The 19,940-nt window shown below is 43.4% G+C and overlaps 1 protein-coding gene across 1 annotated transcript in view; it reads left to right on the forward strand.

Annotated features, from left to right (window-relative positions):
* Positions 1–15,309, forward strand: part of LOC109870757 (aryl hydrocarbon receptor-like) — a 41,853-nt gene extending 26,544 nt beyond the window's left edge. Inside the window, exons 6-11 of the mRNA XM_031806240.1 lie at positions 1,639–1,769; positions 2,096–2,298; positions 2,488–2,597; positions 8,533–8,674; positions 9,867–12,288; positions 15,096–15,309. Of these exons, the coding sequence (XP_031662100.1) occupies positions 1,639–1,769; positions 2,096–2,298; positions 2,488–2,597; positions 8,533–8,674; positions 9,867–12,288; positions 15,096–15,170 (3,083 nt within the window). The 3' untranslated portion in view covers positions 15,171–15,309. The remainder of the gene's footprint in view (positions 1–1,638; positions 1,770–2,095; positions 2,299–2,487; positions 2,598–8,532; positions 8,675–9,866; positions 12,289–15,095) is intronic.
* The last annotated feature ends 4,631 nt before the right edge of the window (positions 15,310–19,940 follow it).

Genomic DNA, 19,940 nt, shown 5'->3' on the forward strand with positions numbered 1-19,940 from the left:
TAGACCCTGAAACACCACCTCTGTTAGACCCTGAAACACCACCTCCGTGTTAGAATACTGAAACACCACCTCCGTGTTAGAATACTGAAACACCACCTCTGTTAGACCCTGAAACACCACCTCTGTTAGACCCTGAAACACCACCTCTGTTAGACCCTGAAACACCACCTCCGTGTTAGACCCTGAAACACCACCTCTGTTAGACCCTGAAACACCACCTCCGCGTTAGACCCTGAAACACCACCTCCGCGTTAGACCCTGAAACACCACCTCCGTGTTAGACCCTGAAACACCACCTCTCTGTTAGACCCTGAAACACCACCTCTGTTAGAGCCTGAAACACCACCTCCGTGTTAGACCCTGAAACACTACCTCCGTGTTAGACCCTGAAACACCACCTCCGTGTTAGACCCTGAAACACCACCTCCGTGTTAGACCCTGAAACACCACCTCTCTGTTAGACCCTGAAACACCACCTCTCTGTTAGACCCTGAAACACCACCTCCCTGTTAGAATACTGAAACACCACCTCTGTTAGACCCTGAAACACCACCTCCGTGTTAGAATACTGAAACACCAACTCCGTGTTAGACCCTGAAACACCACCTCCGCGTTAGACCCTGAAACACCACCTCTGTTAGACTCTGAAACACCACCTCCGTGTTAGACCCTGAAACACCACCTCCGTGTTAGACCCTGAAACACCACCTCTGTTAGACCCTGACACACCACCTCTGTTAGACCCTGACACACCACCTCTCTGTTAGACCCTGAAACACCACCTCCGTCAATGAAAAAACATTAAGAGATTCAATCATAGAAATTAATGCAGATCTTTCAATAGCATTTCCTATGAATACCCTCTGCATAATGCATTACAAATGCAGTTATAACACCTTATGAAGTATGCGTAATGCATTACATAAGTATATAATAACTCATTATTATGCATTATATAAAACATCTATAATTAATAAATGCTCATAAACATTCAAGAAAGGCTCAGGCCTCTGCACTGACTTAAACTCTCCACTAGTGGGTGGTGTTGCACATTTGTTCTTCCCCTGCAAGAGAGGAAGCCGTCACATGTCGAGCTAAGACGACATTAGCCTCTGGTGCTAATTACATAAGTGTATTTTCAACAGAGCCAGGAGACCACGCCCATTGAGGACAGGGCACACAGTCGGGTCAAAACAAAATACAGAAAAGAACAGAAGCAGAACAGTTAGCATTTAGAATGTGCTGAGGGATATTGAATAAGGCTTTGTTTAAAGTGTCATGACACATCTCTCAGCAGACACCCAAGCCAGACACCTCACGTCAGCTTTTCTTTTAAGCACAAACATTCATGTCAACACACAGTCAACAATGTTGTTATTCATTTCGCTTTTTGTGTTGATGAATTCCTGTACTATCATAAAAATAATTATTATTTCATGATATTACATAATCAGGTTGTCACTGATTACCCGTTTGTATGACCATCTTAGAGAAGTTGCACACTTTTTGTTCTGTTTCTACATGACTGAACTGTATGCTGTAATCTTGAGGATCATTTCCAAATATAGTGCAATAGGTGGTTAGATGATTTTGATGATAAAAGCCTGGTCTGAACATGTCATATCTTCTGATCCATAGATGTGGAGCCGGAGAGCAGCACCACTGTGACCTATAACCCTGAGCAGCTCCCACCAGAGAACTCCTCCTTCCTGGAGAGGAACTTTGTGTGTCGCTTCCGCTGCCTCCTGGACAACTCCTCTGGCTTCCTGGTGAGTCTCTCAGCTTCCTGGTGAGTCTCTCAGCTTCCTGGTGAGTCTCTCAGCTTCCTGGTAGGTGTTATTGACACCTCACCCCGACCGAATGCCTACAACCTCCCAATAGTGTCAGTCTATTAGTATTTTAAGCTCACTCAGAGGAAAGCTCACACATTGACATAGGGTGACGTGAAATACACGTTGAAATACAATTTTGATGGATGTAAATCAGATTGTTGTTGGTTAGACTTTGGACAGATATTCAAACACATGGACAATTGAAGACGAAAAGATACATGTCTAAGACAAAATGTTTGCGTTCTCTCCCCCCCCCCTGCCAGGCCCTGAGTCTGCAGGGCAGGCTGAAGTTCCTGCGTGGTCAGAACCAGCGGCAGGAAAACAGGGTCAAGGCGCCGCCCCAGCTGGCCCTGTTTGCCATTGCTACGCCTCTCCAGCCCCCCTCCATCCTGGAGATCAGGACCAAGAACATGACCTTCAGAACCAAACACAAGCTGGACTTCACCCCCATGGCCTGCGACGCAAAGTACGCTCACACTGACTTCCTTGTTATTATGATAATGTTGTGGTGACAGTTGCAATCATCAAAATAAATAGACTACTATTACAATAGTATTGAATAGACTGTCATTTGTCAGTCATACTGCTATTGTTATGTAGTACTGGTTATTATATGATGTGAAATAATTGTTTATTGACATCATCCCTTTTGCAGGGGGAAAATTGTGCTTGGGTATACTGAAGCTGAACTTCGGGTGCGAGGCTCTGGGTATCAGTTTATCCATGCGGCGGATATGTTGTACTGCGCTGAGAACCATGTCCGAAGTAAGCCTCATCTCCATTATGTCTACCTAAAAATACAAAGATGGGAGTATTTATTTTGGATTGGGTTGAATTGGTTCTGTCCTCAAAACATTGGTGAGGCCGGGTTTGACCAGGTCAAAGATGGTGGTCACAGAGTTCGGACAGCTTTCCCAAGTAATCCCAGTGGATTACGGCGCAGATTGAGCAAAGCCGCAGAGCTGCTAGAGGATAGGATAGGCCACAGATACACTACATGATCAGCAGCAATAATCCATATACACTACAACAAATAGTATGTGGACACCTGCTCGTCGAATATCTCATTCCAAAATCATGGGCATTAATATGGAGTTGGTCCCCCTTTTGCTGCTATAACAGCCTCCACTCGTCTGGGAAGGCTGTCCACTAGATGTTGGAACATTGCTGTGGATACTTGCTTCCATTCAACCACAAGTGTTCGGGCACTGATGTTGGGCGTTTAGGCCTTGCTCGCAGTCGGCGTTCCAATTCATCCCAAAGGTGTTCGATAGGGTTATCATGCTGAAACAGGAAAGTGCCTTTCCCAAACTGTTGCCACAAAGTTCGATGCACAGAATCATCTAGAATGTCATTGTATGCTACAGAGTTAAGGAGCCTGAACCATGAAAACAGCCTCGGACCATTATTCCTCCTCCACCAAACTTTACAGTTTGCACTATGCATTGGGGGCAGGTAGCGTTCTCCTGACATCCGCCAAACCCAGATTCTTCCGTCGGACTGCCAGATGGTGAAGCGTGATTCAGCACTCCAGAGAACGCGTTTCCACTGCTCCAGAGTCCAATGGCAGTGAGCTTTACACCACTCTAGCCGATTCTTGGCATGGCTCATGGTGATCTTAGGCTTGTGTGCAGCTGCTCGGCCACGGAAACCCATTTCATGAAGCTCCCGACGAACAGTTCTTGTGCTGACGTTGCCTCCAGAGGCAGTTTGGAACTTGGTAGTGAGTGTTATGTGGTATGTGTGTGTCTGTACCTTTGTGTGTCTCTTCACAGTCCCCGTTGTTTCATACGGTGTATTTTTACCAGTTTTTTTATTTATTTTTATCTGATTGTACTGCTTGCATCAGTTACTTGATGTGGAATAGAGTTCCATGTAGTCATGGCTCTATGTAGTACTGTGCACCTCCCATAGTCTGTTCTGGACTTGGGGACTGTGAAGTGACCTCTGGTGGCATGTCTTGTGGGGTATGCATGGGTGTCCGAGCTGTGTGCTTGTATTTTAAAAACAGACATCTCAGTACATTCAGCTTGTCAACACCTCTTACAAAAACAAGTCATGAGGAAGTCAATCTCTCTTCCACTTTGAGCCATGAGAGACTGACATGCATGTCATTAATGTTAGCTCTCCGTGTACATCTAAGGGCCAGCCGTGCTGCCCTGTTCTGAGCCAACTGCAATTTTCCCAAGTCCCTCTTTGTGTTATCTGACCACATGACTGAACAGTAGTCCAGGTGCGACAAAACTAGGGCCTGTAGGACCTGCCTTGTTGATAGTGTTGTTAAGAATGCAGAGCAGCGCTTTATTATGGACAGACTTCTCCCCATCTTAGCTTCTCCCCACTTTTGGGCTCCCTAATGGTGCAGAGGACTAAGGCACTGCATCTCAGTGCTGGAGGCGTCCCTACAGACACCCTGGTTCGAATCCAGGCTGTATCACAACCGGCCGTGATTGGGAATCCCATAGGGCAGCGCACAATGGGCCCAGCATTGTATAGATTTGGCCGGTGTAGGCCATTATTGTCAATAAGAATTTGTTCTTAACTGACTTGCCTAGTTAAATAAAGGTTAACATTTGTATTGTTTTAATACTGTTGTATCAATATGTTTTGACCATGACAGTTTGCAACTTAGGGTTACTCCAAGCAGTTTAGTCACCTCAACTTGCTCAATTTCCACATTATTCATTACGAGATGTAGTTGAGGTTTAGTGAATGATTTGTCCTAAATACAATGCTTTAAGCTTTGGAAATATTTAGGACTCATTTGTTGTCACCCATTCTGAAACTAACTGCAGCTCTTTGTTGAGTGTTGCAGTCATTTCAGTCGCTGTAGTAGCTGACGTGTTGAGTGAGCCGCATACATAGACACTCTGGCTTTACTCAACATTCACAGTGTAGGTTGGAAAAAGTATGTGAACCCCTAGGCTAATGACTTCTCCAAAAGCTAATTGAAGTCAGGAGTCAGCTAACCTGGAGATTGGAGATGTTGGTTAGAGCTGCCCTGAAATATAAAAAAACACTGAAAAAATAGAGTTTGCTATTCACATGAAGCATTGCCTGATGTGAACCATGCATCAAACAAAAGAGATCTCAGAAGACCTAAGATTGAGAATTGTTGACTTGCATAAAGCTGGAAAGGGTTACCAATGTATCTCAAAAAGCCTTGATGTTCATCAGTCCACGATAAGACAAATTGTCTATAAACTGAGAAAGTGCAGCACTGTTGCTACTCTCCCGAGGAGTGGCCGTCCTACAAAGATGACTGCAAGACCACAGCGCAGAACGCTCAATGAGATTAAGAAGAATCCTAGAGTGTCAGCTGAAGATTTACAGAAATCTCTGGAACATGCTAACATCTCTGACGAGTCTACGACACGTAAAACACTAAAAAAGAATGATGTTCATGGGAGGACACCACGGAAGAAGCCACTGCTGTCCAAAAAAAAACATTGCTGCACGTCTGAAGTTCGCAAAAAGCACCTAGGATCTTCCACAGCGCTACTGACAAAATATTCTGTGGACAGATTGAACTAAAGTTGAGTTGTTTGGAAGGAAGGAACACACAACACTGTGTGGAGAAAAAAAGGTACAGCACACCAACATCAAAACCTCATCCCAACTGTAAACTATGGTGGAGGGAGCATCATGGTTTGGGGCTGCTTTGTTGCCTCATGGCCTGGACAGCTTGCTATCATCGACGGAAAAATGAATTCCCATGTTTATCAAGACATTTTGCAGGAGAATAAGGCTATCTGTCAATTGAAGCTCAACAGAAGTTGGGTGATGCAACAGGACAATGACCCAAAACACAGAAGTAAATCAACAACGGAATGGCTTCAACAGAAGAATACGCCTTCTGGAGTGGCCCAGTCAGAGTCCTGACCTCAGCCTGATTTGAGATGCTGTGGCATGACCTCAAACAGTTCACACCAGACATCCCAAGAATATTGCTGAACTGAAACAGTTTTGTAAAGAGGAATGGTCCAAAATTCCTCCTGACCGTTGTAAAGGTCTGATATGCAAATACAGACACGTTTGGTTAGGGTTATTGCTGCTAAAGGAGAGTCAACCAGTTATTAAATCCAAGGGTTCACATACTTTTTCCACCCTGCACTGTGAATGTTTACACGGTGTGTTCAATAAAGACATGAAAACGTATAATTGTTTGTGTGTTATTAGTTTAAGCAGACTGTGTCTATTGTTGTGACTTAGATGAAGATCAGATCTAATTTTATGACCAATTTATGCAGAAATTCAGGTAATTCCAAAGGGTTCAAATACTTTTTCTTGCAGTAACACACATACATTTTTCCAGTAGCAGATTATGATCAATAATGTCAAAAGCTGCACTGAAGTCCAACAAAGCAGCCCCAACAATATTTTTTTATCATCAACTTCTCTCAGCCAATCATCAGCCATTTGTGTAAGTGCTGTGCTTGTTGAATGTCCTTCCCTAAAGCATGCTGAAATTCTGTTGTCAATTGGTTTACTGTGAAATAGCATTTTATCTGGTCAAATGTTTTCCAAAAGTTTACTAAGAGTTGGTAACAGGCTGGTTGGTCGGCTATTTGAGTCAGTAAAGGGGGCTTAGGTAGCAGAAGGACTTTTGCTTTCCTTTAGGCCTGAGGGCACACACTTTCTAGTAGGCTTAAATCAAAGATATGGCAAATAGGAGTGGCAATATCGTCCACTATCATCCTCAGTAATTTTCCATCCAGATTGTCAGACCCCGGTGGCTTGTCATTGTTGATAGACAACAACAATTTCACCTCTTCCACACTCACTTAACAGAATTCAAAAGTACAGCGCTTGTCTTTCATAATTTGGTCAGATATACTTGGATGTGTAGGGTCAACTTTTGTTGCTGGCATGTCATGCCTAACTTATCTTGCCAATGAAAAAGTAATTAAAGTGGTTGGCAAAATCAGTGGGTTTTGTGATGAATGAGCCACCTGATTCAATCAATGATGGAGCCGAGTTTGCCGTTTTCCCAAAATGTTATTTAAGGTTCTCCAAAGCTTTTTACTATCATTCTCTATATAATTTATTTTTGTTTCATAGTGTAGTTTCTTTCTATTTAGTTTAGTCACATAATTTGTCAAGTGCAGCATCTGGTTGCTCCTAATTACACACCACAGACCAACAAATTTGATTTACATCATCAACATAAGAATCACTACACTATCACTAGCTTATTATATGACCTCTCCCAGAAAATATACCTCTCTGTTGATATCACATACATTATCAAGCATTTCACACATGTTATCCATGTGTGGTCTAGCACTTGGTCTATAGCAGCTTCCCACAAGACTGGGCTTTAGGTGAGGCAGATGAACCTGTAGCCATATTACTTCAACAGTATAACATTAGATCATCTCTAAGCTTTACAGGAATATGGTTCTGAATATAGACCGCAACACCGCCTCCGTTGGCATTTCTGTCTTTTCTGTAGATGTTATAACCATGTGTTGCTACCACTGTATCATCAAAGGTATTACCTAAGTGAGTTTCAGAGATAGTCAGAATATGGATGTCATCTGTTACAAATAAGTTATTAACTTCACAAACCTTGCTTCTTAGGCTGCATATGTTAATATGGGTTATTTTTAGCACTTTTATGGGTTGCTTGATTTGTTTTTAATGCTTTACTGAGAAGCTTATCAGAAGTAGACTTATTCATGTTATTTATATTGGAGCTGATAGTGCACAGTGAGCTGCAAACGGGACTTCCTACTACAGCACACCGTCTCAGTGCTAACAGTGTAACTCTGATTCATAGGCACATGATTCATGCCTTCAATAGCTGTAGGATAAATAAGTATTCAGGGCAATTAGGAGGACATACATTAAGTTACTTACATTGTCTGCCAACGCCCCTGGGATAATGTACATTTGCTGCAGCATTATGACGACTCATTGTCACAATGGTAGGAATTAACTGAGCTGGTCTTGGGTCATTGATAAGTCATTGTCTCAACACAGCCTTGAAATACGTGGACAGAGTCCAGGAGTCAAGATGATTTGGATGGACTCCGTCATTCCTGTCTTCTGTTTCCAGAAGGTGTCAAATGTATCTATAAAAGTGATTCCAACAGAGCTACGGTAATCTTTTAGCCAGATGTGTGGCCTACTGCTTCGCGGCTGAGCCGTTGTTGCTCTTAGACATTTCCACTTCAAAATAACAGCACTTACAGTTGACCGGGGCTGCTCTAGCAGGGCAGAAATTTGACGAACTGACTTGTTGGAAAGTCACTGAGCTCTTCAGTAAGGCCATTCTACTGACAATGTTTGTCTATGGAGATTGCATGGCTGTGTGCTCGAGTTTTGTACATCTGTCAGCAACGGGTGTGGCTGAAATAGCCGAATCCACTCATTTGAAGAAGGGATGATCACATACTTTTGTATATATAGTGCAGTTACCAACACAATATTACAGGGTACATCTAGTTACCCACTCTGCCTTATGGAATTTGCTCTAGATTCTAGATTTCTAGCTACCATTGCCTTATACTCCTTTCCAGAGTACAGAGTAAATATAACAGGCAATGGTACCTAGCTAGATATCTTCAGAGTTGATCCATGAACCTGATTCCTAATCTACTGTACCCGTTGCCACATCTGCCTACTAGTGCTGTAGCTTGAATTGAATAGGAATGTGTACCCGCCCATCCTAAACAACTGTGTCCTGTGGTTCCAGTGATGAAGACAGGGGAGAGCGGTCTGACCGTGTTCAGGCTCCTCACCAAGGACAACCTCTGGAAGTGGGTCCAGGCCAACGCAAGGCTGGTGTACAAGAACGGAAAACCAGACTACATCATCGCCACACAGAGGCCTCTGATGTACGTGCACTCCCCTGGGCCCTGTCACTGTCTAGGACAAGTCGTTTTCCTTGTCAGGTCACCTGGCCAGAAAATACTCAGTCCTCATAGACGTAGGGACACAGTTATGACATCAGACAACACATGGTCCTCTGTAGCTCAGTTAGTAGAACATGGTTCTCTGTAGCTCAGTTAGTAGAACATGGTTCTCTGTAGCTCAGTTAGTAAAACATGGTCCTCTGTAGCTCAGTTAGTAGAACATGGTCCTCTGTAGCTCAGTTAGTAGAACATGGTCCTCTGTAGCTGTTCTAGTAGAACATGGTCCTCTGTAGTTCAGTTAGTAGAACATGGTCCTCTGTAGCTCAGTTAGTAGAACATGGTCCTCTGTAGCTCAGTTAGTAAAACATGGTTCTCTGTAGTTCAGTTAGTAAAACATGGTTCTCTGTAGTTCAGTTAGTAAAACATGGTTCTCTGTAGTTCAGTTAGTAGGCATGGTGCTCTGTAGTTTAGTTAGTAGAACATGGTCCTCTGTAGTTTAGTTAGTAGAACATGGTCCTCTGTAGTTTAGTTAGTAGAACATGGTCCTCTGTAGATCAGTTAGTAGAACATGGTCCTCTGTAGTTCAGTTAGTAGAACATGGTCCTCTGTAGCTCAGTTAGTAGAACATGGTCCTCTGTAGCTCAGTTAGTAAAACATGGTTCTCTGTAGTTCAGTTAGTAAAACATGATCCTCTCTATTTCAGTTAGTAGGCATGGTGCTCTGTAGTTTAGTTAGTAGAACATGGTCCTCTGTAGTTTAGTTAGTAGAACATGGTCCTCTGTAGTTCAGTTAGTAGAACATGGTCCTCTGTAGCTCAGTTAGTAGAACATGGTCCTCTGTAGCTCAGTTAGTAGAACATGGTTCTCTGTAGCTGTTCTAGTAGAACATGGTCCTCTGTAGTTTAGTTAGTAGAACATGGTTCTCTGTAGTTTAGTTAGTAGGCATGGTGCTATGTAGTTCAGTTAGTAGAACATGGTCCTCTGTAGTTCAGTTACTAGAACATGGTCCTCTGTATTTCAGTTACTAGAACATGGTCCTCTGTAGTTCAGTTAGTAGAACATGTTGCTCTGTAGTTCAGTTAGTAGAACATGGTGCTCTGTAGTTCAGTACTTGAAATGCCAGGGTAGTGGGTTCGAGAAAGAGTCTGAGAACTGTCTGTTTCCTATCCTTTTAGGGAGGAGGAAGGAGGCGAACACCTACGTAAACGTTCCATGCACCTCCCCTTTACCTTCGCCACGGGAGAGGCCCTGCTCTACCAGTCCAGCCATCCAATTGGACGCTTCAACCACAGCACCCAGGGCTCCGAGAAGAACGGCAACAAGTCCAAGAAGGGCCGGATTGACAGGGTGTCCAGGGATGGCCTGGACCCGGGCTCCCTCTTGGGGGCGCTGATGAGTCAGGCTGAGTCTGTATATGTCTGCCAGCCGGCCTTGGAGCCCCAGCTGTCCTTCCACAGCAGTCTGTTCGGAGACCGGGTCGGTTTCTCTGACTCCGACCCCACCGCCCTGCTCCAGGGCTGGGATGAGTCGTCCAACGGAGTGGTGGGTCCGGGCCTTCCAGAACCGGCGTCGAGCTTCGACCCTATGCTGGCGACCCTGGACTCCCTGTCCCTGGGGGGTCCGGGGGATGGGGAGGGAGGCAATGGGGAGAACTGTTCCAACGGGGAACTATTTGGGGCTTTGGAGGGCCTGGGACTGAGCGCTGAGGACCTGGAGCTGCTGCTGCTGGACGAGAGGATGATCAGGGTGGAGATGGACCCTGAGCGGGTTCCCACCCTGGATGACCTGCTGACCAACGATGAAATCCTGTCCTACATCCACGACTCCCTGGAGGCAAAGACAGATGGGGCAGAGGACGGGGACCAGGTACCCTCCACTATCCCAGGAACAAATGCCCTAGAAACCACCACAAAAACAACAAAGGCTCCTTTTGAAAGTAATCCCACTTCTGCCACCAATGTGTACCCTCAGTACATTCCCCATAATTCCCCCATAGTTCAGCAGATGCAGAAGCACCTCAACATGCAGCCAGGGAGGGCGGTCCAAGACTGGGTCCAGCATAGCAACCACTTGCCCCATCCAGTGGTGAATGGACTGCAGGGGCAGAGTCAGCCAATACACAACGGAGAATGGACATCCCTGCACATTCTAGCCAATACAGGGGTACCGGTTGACGACTGTCACACCCCCCAGACTCTGTTAAATGGAAAGGTGTCAGAGCCGGAAGGGGACCATCACTGGCGGCAAGCCCACCAACGTCAACACTACCTCCAGCAGCAGCAGGCCCTGGTCCAGATACCGCTCCCTCACAGCCATGCCAAACATCCAGCTAATCTCAACGGAGTGTGTGGCATTCCAAACACACTCACAGAGTATCTCCCAGCTGGCAAACAGCAATGGCAGGACTATAGCTACTGCCCCCCTGGGCAAACCACCCTGAACAGCAACCCCCCTGGGCAAACCACCCTGAACAGCAACCCCCCTGGGCAAACCACCCTGAACAGCAACCCCCCTAGGCAAACCACCCTGAACAGCAACCCCACTGGGCAAACCACCCTGAACAGCAACCCCCCTAGGCAAACCACCCTGAACAGCAACCCCCCTAGGAAAACCACCCTGAACAGCAACCCCCCTGGGCAAACCACCCTGAACAGCAACCCCCCTGGGCAAACCACCCTGAACAGCAACCCCACTGGGAAAACCACCCTGAACAGCAACCCCACTGGGAAAACCACCCTGAACAGCAACCCCCCTGGGCAAACCACCCTGAACAGCAACCCCCCTGGGGAAACTACCCTGAACAGCAACCCCTCTGGGAAAACCACCCTGAACAGCAACCCCCCTGGGAAAACCACCCTGAACAGCAACCCCCCTGGGAAAACCACCCTGAACAGCAACCCCCCTGGGAAAACCACCCTGAACAGCAACCCCCCTGGGAAAACCACCCAGAACAGCAACCCCCCTGGGAAAACCACCCTGAACAGCAACCCCCCTGGGAAAACCACCCTGAACAGCAACCCCCCTGGGAAAACCACCCTGAACAGCAACCCCCCTGGGAAAACCACCCTGAACAGCAACCCCCCTGGGAAAACCACCCTGAACAGCAACCCCCCTGGGAAAACCACCCTGAACAGCAACCCCCCTGGGCAAACCACCCTGAACAGCAACCCCTCTGGGCAAACCACCCTGTACAGCAACCCCTCTGGGCAAACCACCCTGAACAGCAACCCCTCTGGGGAAACCATCCTGAACAGCAACCCCTGCCTTAACGATGGCCAGGTACCTCTCCTCACACACACCACCGTAGACGTTTGTATGAATTACACTATGGCTGATGTTCCCGGCATGGACTATACCATCAACAGATGTACATATGGGGGGAACGGGCAGCACCACGCGACCGGGGCTGCCGTTTCGTCCTACCAGAGGATGAACCACAAGCAGCAGCAGCAGGAGAAGCTGCCCCCTCCCTTGGCTCAGGTGCAGTGCCCTCCTCCCTCTGCTACAGTAGAGCAGATCCTTGTGGTTGGACACTCTTCACTGGAGGCCAATGGCATGGTGACCTCTGACATCCCTCACCAGCCCAACCACAGTAAGGTGAGACCACAGGGATTATATATTCATGCATTGAGTATACAAACATTAAGAACACCTGCTCTTTCCATGACAGACTGACCAGGTGAATCCAGGTAAAAGCTATGATCCCTTATTGATGTCACTTGTTAAATCTACTTCAATCAGTGTAGATGAAGTGGAGGAGACAGGTTAAATAAGGAATGTTAAGCCTTGAGACAATTGAGACATTGTGTGTGTGCCATTCAGAGGGTGAATGAGCAACACAAAAGATTTAAGTGCGTTTGAACGGGGGTATAGTAGCAGGTGCCAGGTGCACCAGTTTGTGTCAAGAACTGCAACGCTGCTGTGTTTTTCACGCTCTACAGTTTCATATGTGTATCAAGAATGGAGAGCTCCTGACAGTGGCATTAGGGTGGACATTATGGATAGGATTAGAAATTGGTTAAGGTTCTGGCTGGTTTACGATTAATGGTAGGGTTAAGGTTAGGGCGGAGGTTACGGTAAGGGTTAAGGTTATGGGTCTGCTAGTTGAATATGCACTGCCTAAGAACTAGATTATTTACATAAGGGTTCATCAGCTTTTATACATGTAGCATCTTAATTTGAGCCAGTTTGCTACAGCAGGAATTTTTTATTCTTATGTGGATTATAATTAATGGACATTTTTGTAGGGGTTGATACATTTTGTGTAAGGGAAAATCAGAAGCCTTTTTAAATCTCATACACTACACATTTAAAATGTCCTGCATTGCAGGAAAGTTATCTTGCAACTGGGTGATCAAATTAAGATTCTACATCTGTACACCTCTTCCTAAAATCTTCATATTGATTGAGGAACAGTGGCGGATACAACAAAGCTGGGACAATGGTCCCTAACAGAGGGCCTCAGAGGCCTTGCAAGCTGGACAGTGTCTCCAGTGAACATAATGGAGTTTATATAAAGGGCCACAACACACAGTAGAAGCCCTGTAACTTCGACACTGACATCTGGTGCTAACTGTTCCTTGACTGATTCCTACTTTCACTCTTCCACCTGTCAACAATAACATAATTACTCCTCCCCTCATGATTATTCAACAATAAAAAATGTATAATGTAATTTTTGCACCCCTTTTGTGGCACTTGTTCTGTCTGTTCAGGGTCAGTACTCTCTTAGAAAAAAGTTGCTATCTAGAACCTTTAAAGGGTTCTTCGGCTGTCCCCATATGGATAACCCTTTGAAGAACCATTTTTGGTTCCAGGTAGAACCGTTTTTGTTTTTGGTTCCAGGTAGAACCTTTTGGGGTTCCATGGAACTCAAAAGGGTTCTACCTCAAACCAAAAAGGGTTCTACCTGGAATCAAAAAGTCCCTATGGGGACAGCTGAAGAACCCTTTTGGAACCCTTTTTTTCTAAGAGTAGCATTTAATTAATGGCCACTATTTAAAGGGAACTGACAAGCATTTGATTGTAAATTTAAGACAAAGGGTTCTGTTCGAGACAGTAAGGTTCCATAGTTCACACCAGGACAGGAGGTGCTATTCAGGGCCACCATGTGTTTAGATACATTACAATCACCATTCATTCACAAATAACTTCCATAATTAATACTGCAAATCACAAAATGAATAAGCGTAAGTTAAAATTTTTGGGGGGGATTGATGATGTTTGATATTGAGAATGTATCTTTCAACAGCTCTTTATTGACTTCTCTGGGATATGTGGGCTTAGCGTCCCACCAGGCCAAAAGCCAGGGAAAATGCAGAGCGCCAAATTCAAATAAATTACTATAAAAATTGAAGTTTCATTAAATCACACATGCAAGATAGCAAATTAAAGCTACACTTAATGTGAATCCAGCAAACATGTCAGATTTCAAAAAAGGCTTTTCGGCGAAAGCAAACGATGCTATTATCTGAGGATAGCACCTCCGTAAACAAAGAGAGAAACCATATTTCAACCCTGCAGGCGCGACACAAAACGCCCAAAAAATATAATTAATGCCTTACCTTTGACGAGCTTCTTTTGTTGGCACTCCAATATGTCCCATAAACATCACAAATGGTCCTTTTGTTCGATTAATTCCGTTGATATATATCCAAAATGTCAATTTATTTGGTGCGTTTGATCCTGAAAAACACCGGTTCCAACTTGCGCAACATGACTACAAAATATCTCAAAAGTTACCTGTAAACTTTGCCAAAACATTTCAAACGACTTTTGTAATACAACTTTAGGTATTTTTTTACGTAAATAATCGATACAATTGAAGATGGGATGATCTGTGTTCAATACAGGAGGAAAACAAACTGTAGCATGCTTTCTGGTCACTCGCTTCTATCTAACAGTACACTACAAGTGACCCTCGTTCAAGATGGCCGTACTTCTTCATTACACAAAGGAATAACCTCAACCAATTTCTAAAGACTGTTGACATCCAGTGGAAGCGATAGGAACTGCAAGAAGGTCCCTTAGAAAGCTGGATTCCCAATGAAAACCCATTGAAAAGAGTGACCTCAAAACAAAACCAAATCTGAATGGTTTGTCCACGGGGTTTCGCCTGCTAAATAAGTTGTTATACTCACAGACATGATTCAAAAAGTTTTAGAAACTTCAGAGTGTTTTCTATCCAAATCTACAGGCAGTTGAATTTGGCATGCATTTCATCCGGACGTGAAAATACAGCACCCTGTCACCAAGACGTTAAATTGCCAACATTGCTGACAATGCAGTCATTGGTATTTCAGGTGTCAATCTGCTGCTGGTAGTCAACCATCAACGTCATACCATTCACAAGCTGAAAGGCAGGTTCCCTTCATTGTCTCCATGTCTTCTTCCTCTTTTCTCAGATGGAAAATGGCTGCATTCTTAACGGGACCTACTCAGGAGGCTGTGTTCTGCCCAATAGGAGTGGTGCCCTCTAACGGCCGCCAACTCCCCTGCCCTGACACTCTCCAGACCCCCAGACCTCAGGCTTTTACCTCTGACTGGGGACCTCCAGGGGACACTAACTGACTGGAGGGTCCCACCCACCCAGGGTCCCACCCACCCAGGGTCCCACCCACCCACCCTACCACTGGACCAGCTTGTTACTCTAGTTGACAACAAAAGCAACACTTAGGCCTAAATATTTTTGGTACTTTTGTTTGGTTGGGTTTGATGTTTCATTATAACATAATTATCATTTGAGTCCTTTGTTTACAATATGACGTCGGAGCGCTAAAGTTGAGTATTATTCTGTTTTTAAAATAACTCGTCTTAGAATAGTTGTTTCTGTTTTTTTTATGTAAAAAATATATATATTTTTAGTCCTGGTGGAAGTACAACATGGTCATTGGTAGTCATGGAGACACCACCTAACCCTGCATGTATAGATGCTTACAGCACCATCACATTTATGATTTGTTGTGACACATGACATCATGATCGGTGTCATGAGTTGTCATACAACAGGAATGGAACCTTCAAATGCAACGTCCAGTGCTCATGAGTTTCCTCTATTGGGGAACGTTAATGAATTGTTTTAGAACATTAAGTAATGTAAAGGGAAAACAGGTCTAGAATATCCTGCACTTTATTTCAAGCACTCAGTGATGCAGATACGGTAGTCGGTCAGGGAAACTAGGGTTATTTAGGTCCCCCAAAAAATGGACCTTCTTTTACGTTTTAATATTTGAGGTTGGGAAATCTGTAACAATTGTCTTTTTGTTCTATTTTTGCGGTATTATATTTCAGGTGATCGGTTGATGTCCTCACACTTCTGTACAATTGTCATATTTTTGTTCACTTGAATTATCATTTTGTTGTTGTCGTTGACATCTTGTACCTCTGTGAGAGTTTGTCCAATACTAAGGTCAACTGACTCTGAACTAGCTGAAGGCTGCTTTGAATTCAGTATTTATTCATTTGTGATTCATTCCTCTAACATACATTTACAAGATACCATCTTGATGAGATGGGAAGTACTGTATATCGTCAGAATCTAAACGTTGCCAGCAACTATTCCAGTCTTATGATGTTGATCTAATGACAGTTCACTGACAAATCTGAAAACCAAATGATCTCTTCTGGAAGGATACCATGTTTTCTGTAAATACTAAATCATTTGGGCAGTAGTGCTAAATATAATTATTTCATCATGGAGATGCTGAAAAGAGATTTCCTTGTAGTTGTTACAATAATTATCGTCATTATTTTTGTTATTACCATTATTGTAATTTATTGTGTTTTAAGTTGAAATGTGATACACATGTGGTTTCAGAATCAACTTGGTTTCTTTCCCCTTTCTTTTTTTACTATGAAAATGTTTGATATATTTAATATGATTGATGTGGCCTATTAACAATATGATTTAAAAAAAAGTGTAAACAAACAGCAATGGTTTTGAGAAATACAGGTATGTAAAGTTCTGCGTCATTTCACTTGTTCGAAAACACTGCTGCTTATCGAACTCTTGTGTTGACTCCATTTGCATTATACGCGCAGTGCATTCGGAAAGTATTCAGACCCCTTGACTTTTTCTACATTTTGTTATGTTAGAGCCTTATTGTAAAATGAATTACATTTTTTCCCCCTCATCAATCTACACACAATACCCCATAATGACAAAGTGAAAACAGGTTTTTAGAAATGTTTGCGAAAAAATACTTATTTACATAAGTAATTTAGACTCAAAATTGAGCTCAGGTGCATCCTGTTTCCATTGATCATCCGTTAGATGTTTCTACAACTTGATTGGAGTCCACCTGTGGCAAATTCAATTGATTGGACATGATTTGGAAAAGCACACACCTGTCTATATACAGTGCCTTGCGAAAGTATTCGGCCCCCTTGAACTTTGCGACCTTTTGCCACATTTCAGGCTTCAAACATAAAGATATAAAACTGTATTTTTTGTGAAGAATCAACAAGTGGGACACAATCATGAAGTGGAACGACATTTATTGGATATTTCAAAGTTTTTAACAAATCAAAAACTGAAAAATTGGGCGTGCAAAATTATTCAGCCCCTTTACTTTCAGTGCAGCAAACTCTCTCCAGAAGTTCAGTGAGGATCTCTGAATGATCCAATGTTGACCTAAATGACTAATGATGATAAATACAATCCACCTGTGTGTAATCAAGTCTCCGTATAAATGCACCTGCACTGTGACAGTCTCAGAGGTCCGTTAAAAGCGCAGAGAGCATCATGAAGAACAAGGAACACACCAGGCAGGTCCGAGATACTGTTGTGTAGAAGTTTAAAGCCGGATTTGGATACAAAAAGATTTCCCAAGCTTTAAACATCCCAAGGAGCACTGTGCAAGCGATAATATTGAAATGGAAGGAGTATCAGACCACTGCAAATCTACCAAGACCTGGCCGTCCCTCTAAACTTTCAGCTCATACAAGGAGAAGACTGATCAGAGATGCAGCCAAGAGGCCCATGATCACTCTGGATGAACTGCAGAGATCTACAGCTGAGGTGGGAGACTCTGTCCATAGGACAACAATCAGTCATATATTGCACAAATCTGGCCTTTATGGAAGAGTGGCAAGAAGAAAGCCATTTCTTAAAGATATCCATAAAAAGTGTTGTTTAAAGTTTGCCACAAGCCACCTGGGAGACACACCAAACATGTGGAAGAAGGTGCTCTGGTCAGATGAAACCAAAATTGAACTTTTTGGCAACAATGCAAAACGTTATGTTTGGTGTAAAAGCAACACAGCTCATCACCCTGAACACACCATCCCCACTGTCAAACATGGTGGTGGCAGCATCATGGTTTGGGCCTGCTTTTCTTCAGCAGGGACAGGGAAGATGGTTAAAATTGATGGGAAGATGGATGGAGCCAAATACAGGACCATTCTGGAAGAAAACCTGATGGAGTCTGCAAAAGACCTGAGACTGGGACGGAGATTTGTCTTCCAACAAGACAATGATCCAAAACATAAAGCAAAATCTACAATGGAATGGTTCAAAAATAAACATATCCAGGTGTTAGAATGGCCAAGTCAAAGTCCAATCCAATCGAGAATCTGTGGAAAGAACTGAAAACTGCTGTTCACAAATGCTCTCCATCCAACCTCACTGAGCTCGAGCTGTTTTGCAAGGAGGAATGGGAAAAAAATTCAGTCTCTTGATGTGCAAAACTGATAGAGACATACCCCAAGCGACTTACAGCTGTAATCGCAGCAAAAGGTGGCGCTACAAAGTATTAACTTAAGGGGGCTGAATAATTTTGCACGCCCAATTTTTCAGTTTTTGATTTGTTAAAAAAGTTTGAAATATCCAATAAATGTCGTTCCACTTCATAATTGTGTCCCACTTGTTGTTGATTCTTCACAAAAAATTACAGTTTTATATCTTTATGTTTGAAGCCTGAAATGTGGCAAAAGGTCGCAAAGTTCAAGGGGGCCGAATACTTTCGCAAGGCACTGTAAGGCCCCACAGTTGACAGTGCATGTCAGAGCAAAAACGAAGCCATGAGGACGAAGGAATTGTCCGTAGAGCTCTGAGAAAGGATTGTGTCGAGGCACAGATCTGGGGAAGGGTACCAAACATTTCTGCAGCATTGGAGGTTCCCAAGAACACAGTGGCCTCCATCATTCTTAAATGGATGATGAGTGTGCAAATCTGTCATCAAGGCAACGGGTGGCTACTTTGAAGAATCTCAAATATAAAATATATTTGAATTTGTTTAATACTTTTTTTGGTTACAACATGATTCCATATGTTTTATGTCATAGTTTTGATGTCTTCACTATTATTCTACAAGGTAGAAAATAGTCAACATAAAGAAAAACCCTAGAATGAGTAGGTGTGTCCAAATTTTTGGACGGGTACTGTATGTAAAGGTGATTTTTCAAACCTGTTTATGCTGTGTCATGGGGTATAGTGAGTAACATTTTAATCCATTTTAGAATAAGGCTGTAATGTAACAAAATGTGGAAAAAGTGAAGGGGTCTGAATACTTTCCGAATGCACTGTACATGTACTCTCATGTCACAAAAAAAGTTGGACTCTTCTGATATTCCAAATTGGTGCCATACTACTGAAACTCAAATCATTTAACATATTGAAAACTTTATTTTGAGTCTTTTACTCAGTCACATTGAATTGATTTTAACATGTGAACAGGAACAGATGTAGTTGTTATGAGATACATTTTGACTCAAAGGCCTTTGACTGCTTGTTTCAAATGTATTATTTTGGTCCTTTGAAATAAAGGATTTTTGCAATCACATTGATACAGGAAATGTTCATTATTGTGGATTAGAATATTAGAATTATAATGCAGATTTTTGTAGGGGTTGATACATTTTTTTTTAGGCCAAATCAAGTCTGACAGTTTAAAGTTTGAATACAATTTTGCATGGTAGGCATTTTGGGTCCATGAAAAGCACTATATAAATCCCATGTATTATTATTATAATATTCAGTGAGTCATCTGAAAAATAACTACTATGTCCAATGGAGACAAATATGAAAAGCATGAATCACATGGAGGCAGACTAAAATAGCTCTTTATGATGGTTTGAACTTTGGCCCTTGCTCTACCACAGCAGTACTTTAGAAGTATTCAGACAGGCTTTTAAAGGCATGGCCTGTTCACTGTTCTCTCCCCTCCATACTCATACTGCTATTTGGCCAGACCGATCTCTCTCTGCTTCTTAATAAGATTTCAGAGTTGGCCAGGGCTGCTTTTTCCCCC

Source organism: Oncorhynchus kisutch, linkage group LG26 (genome assembly GCF_002021735.2).
Source record: "Oncorhynchus kisutch isolate 150728-3 linkage group LG26, Okis_V2, whole genome shotgun sequence".
Taxonomy (NCBI): domain Eukaryota; kingdom Metazoa; phylum Chordata; class Actinopteri; order Salmoniformes; family Salmonidae; genus Oncorhynchus; species Oncorhynchus kisutch.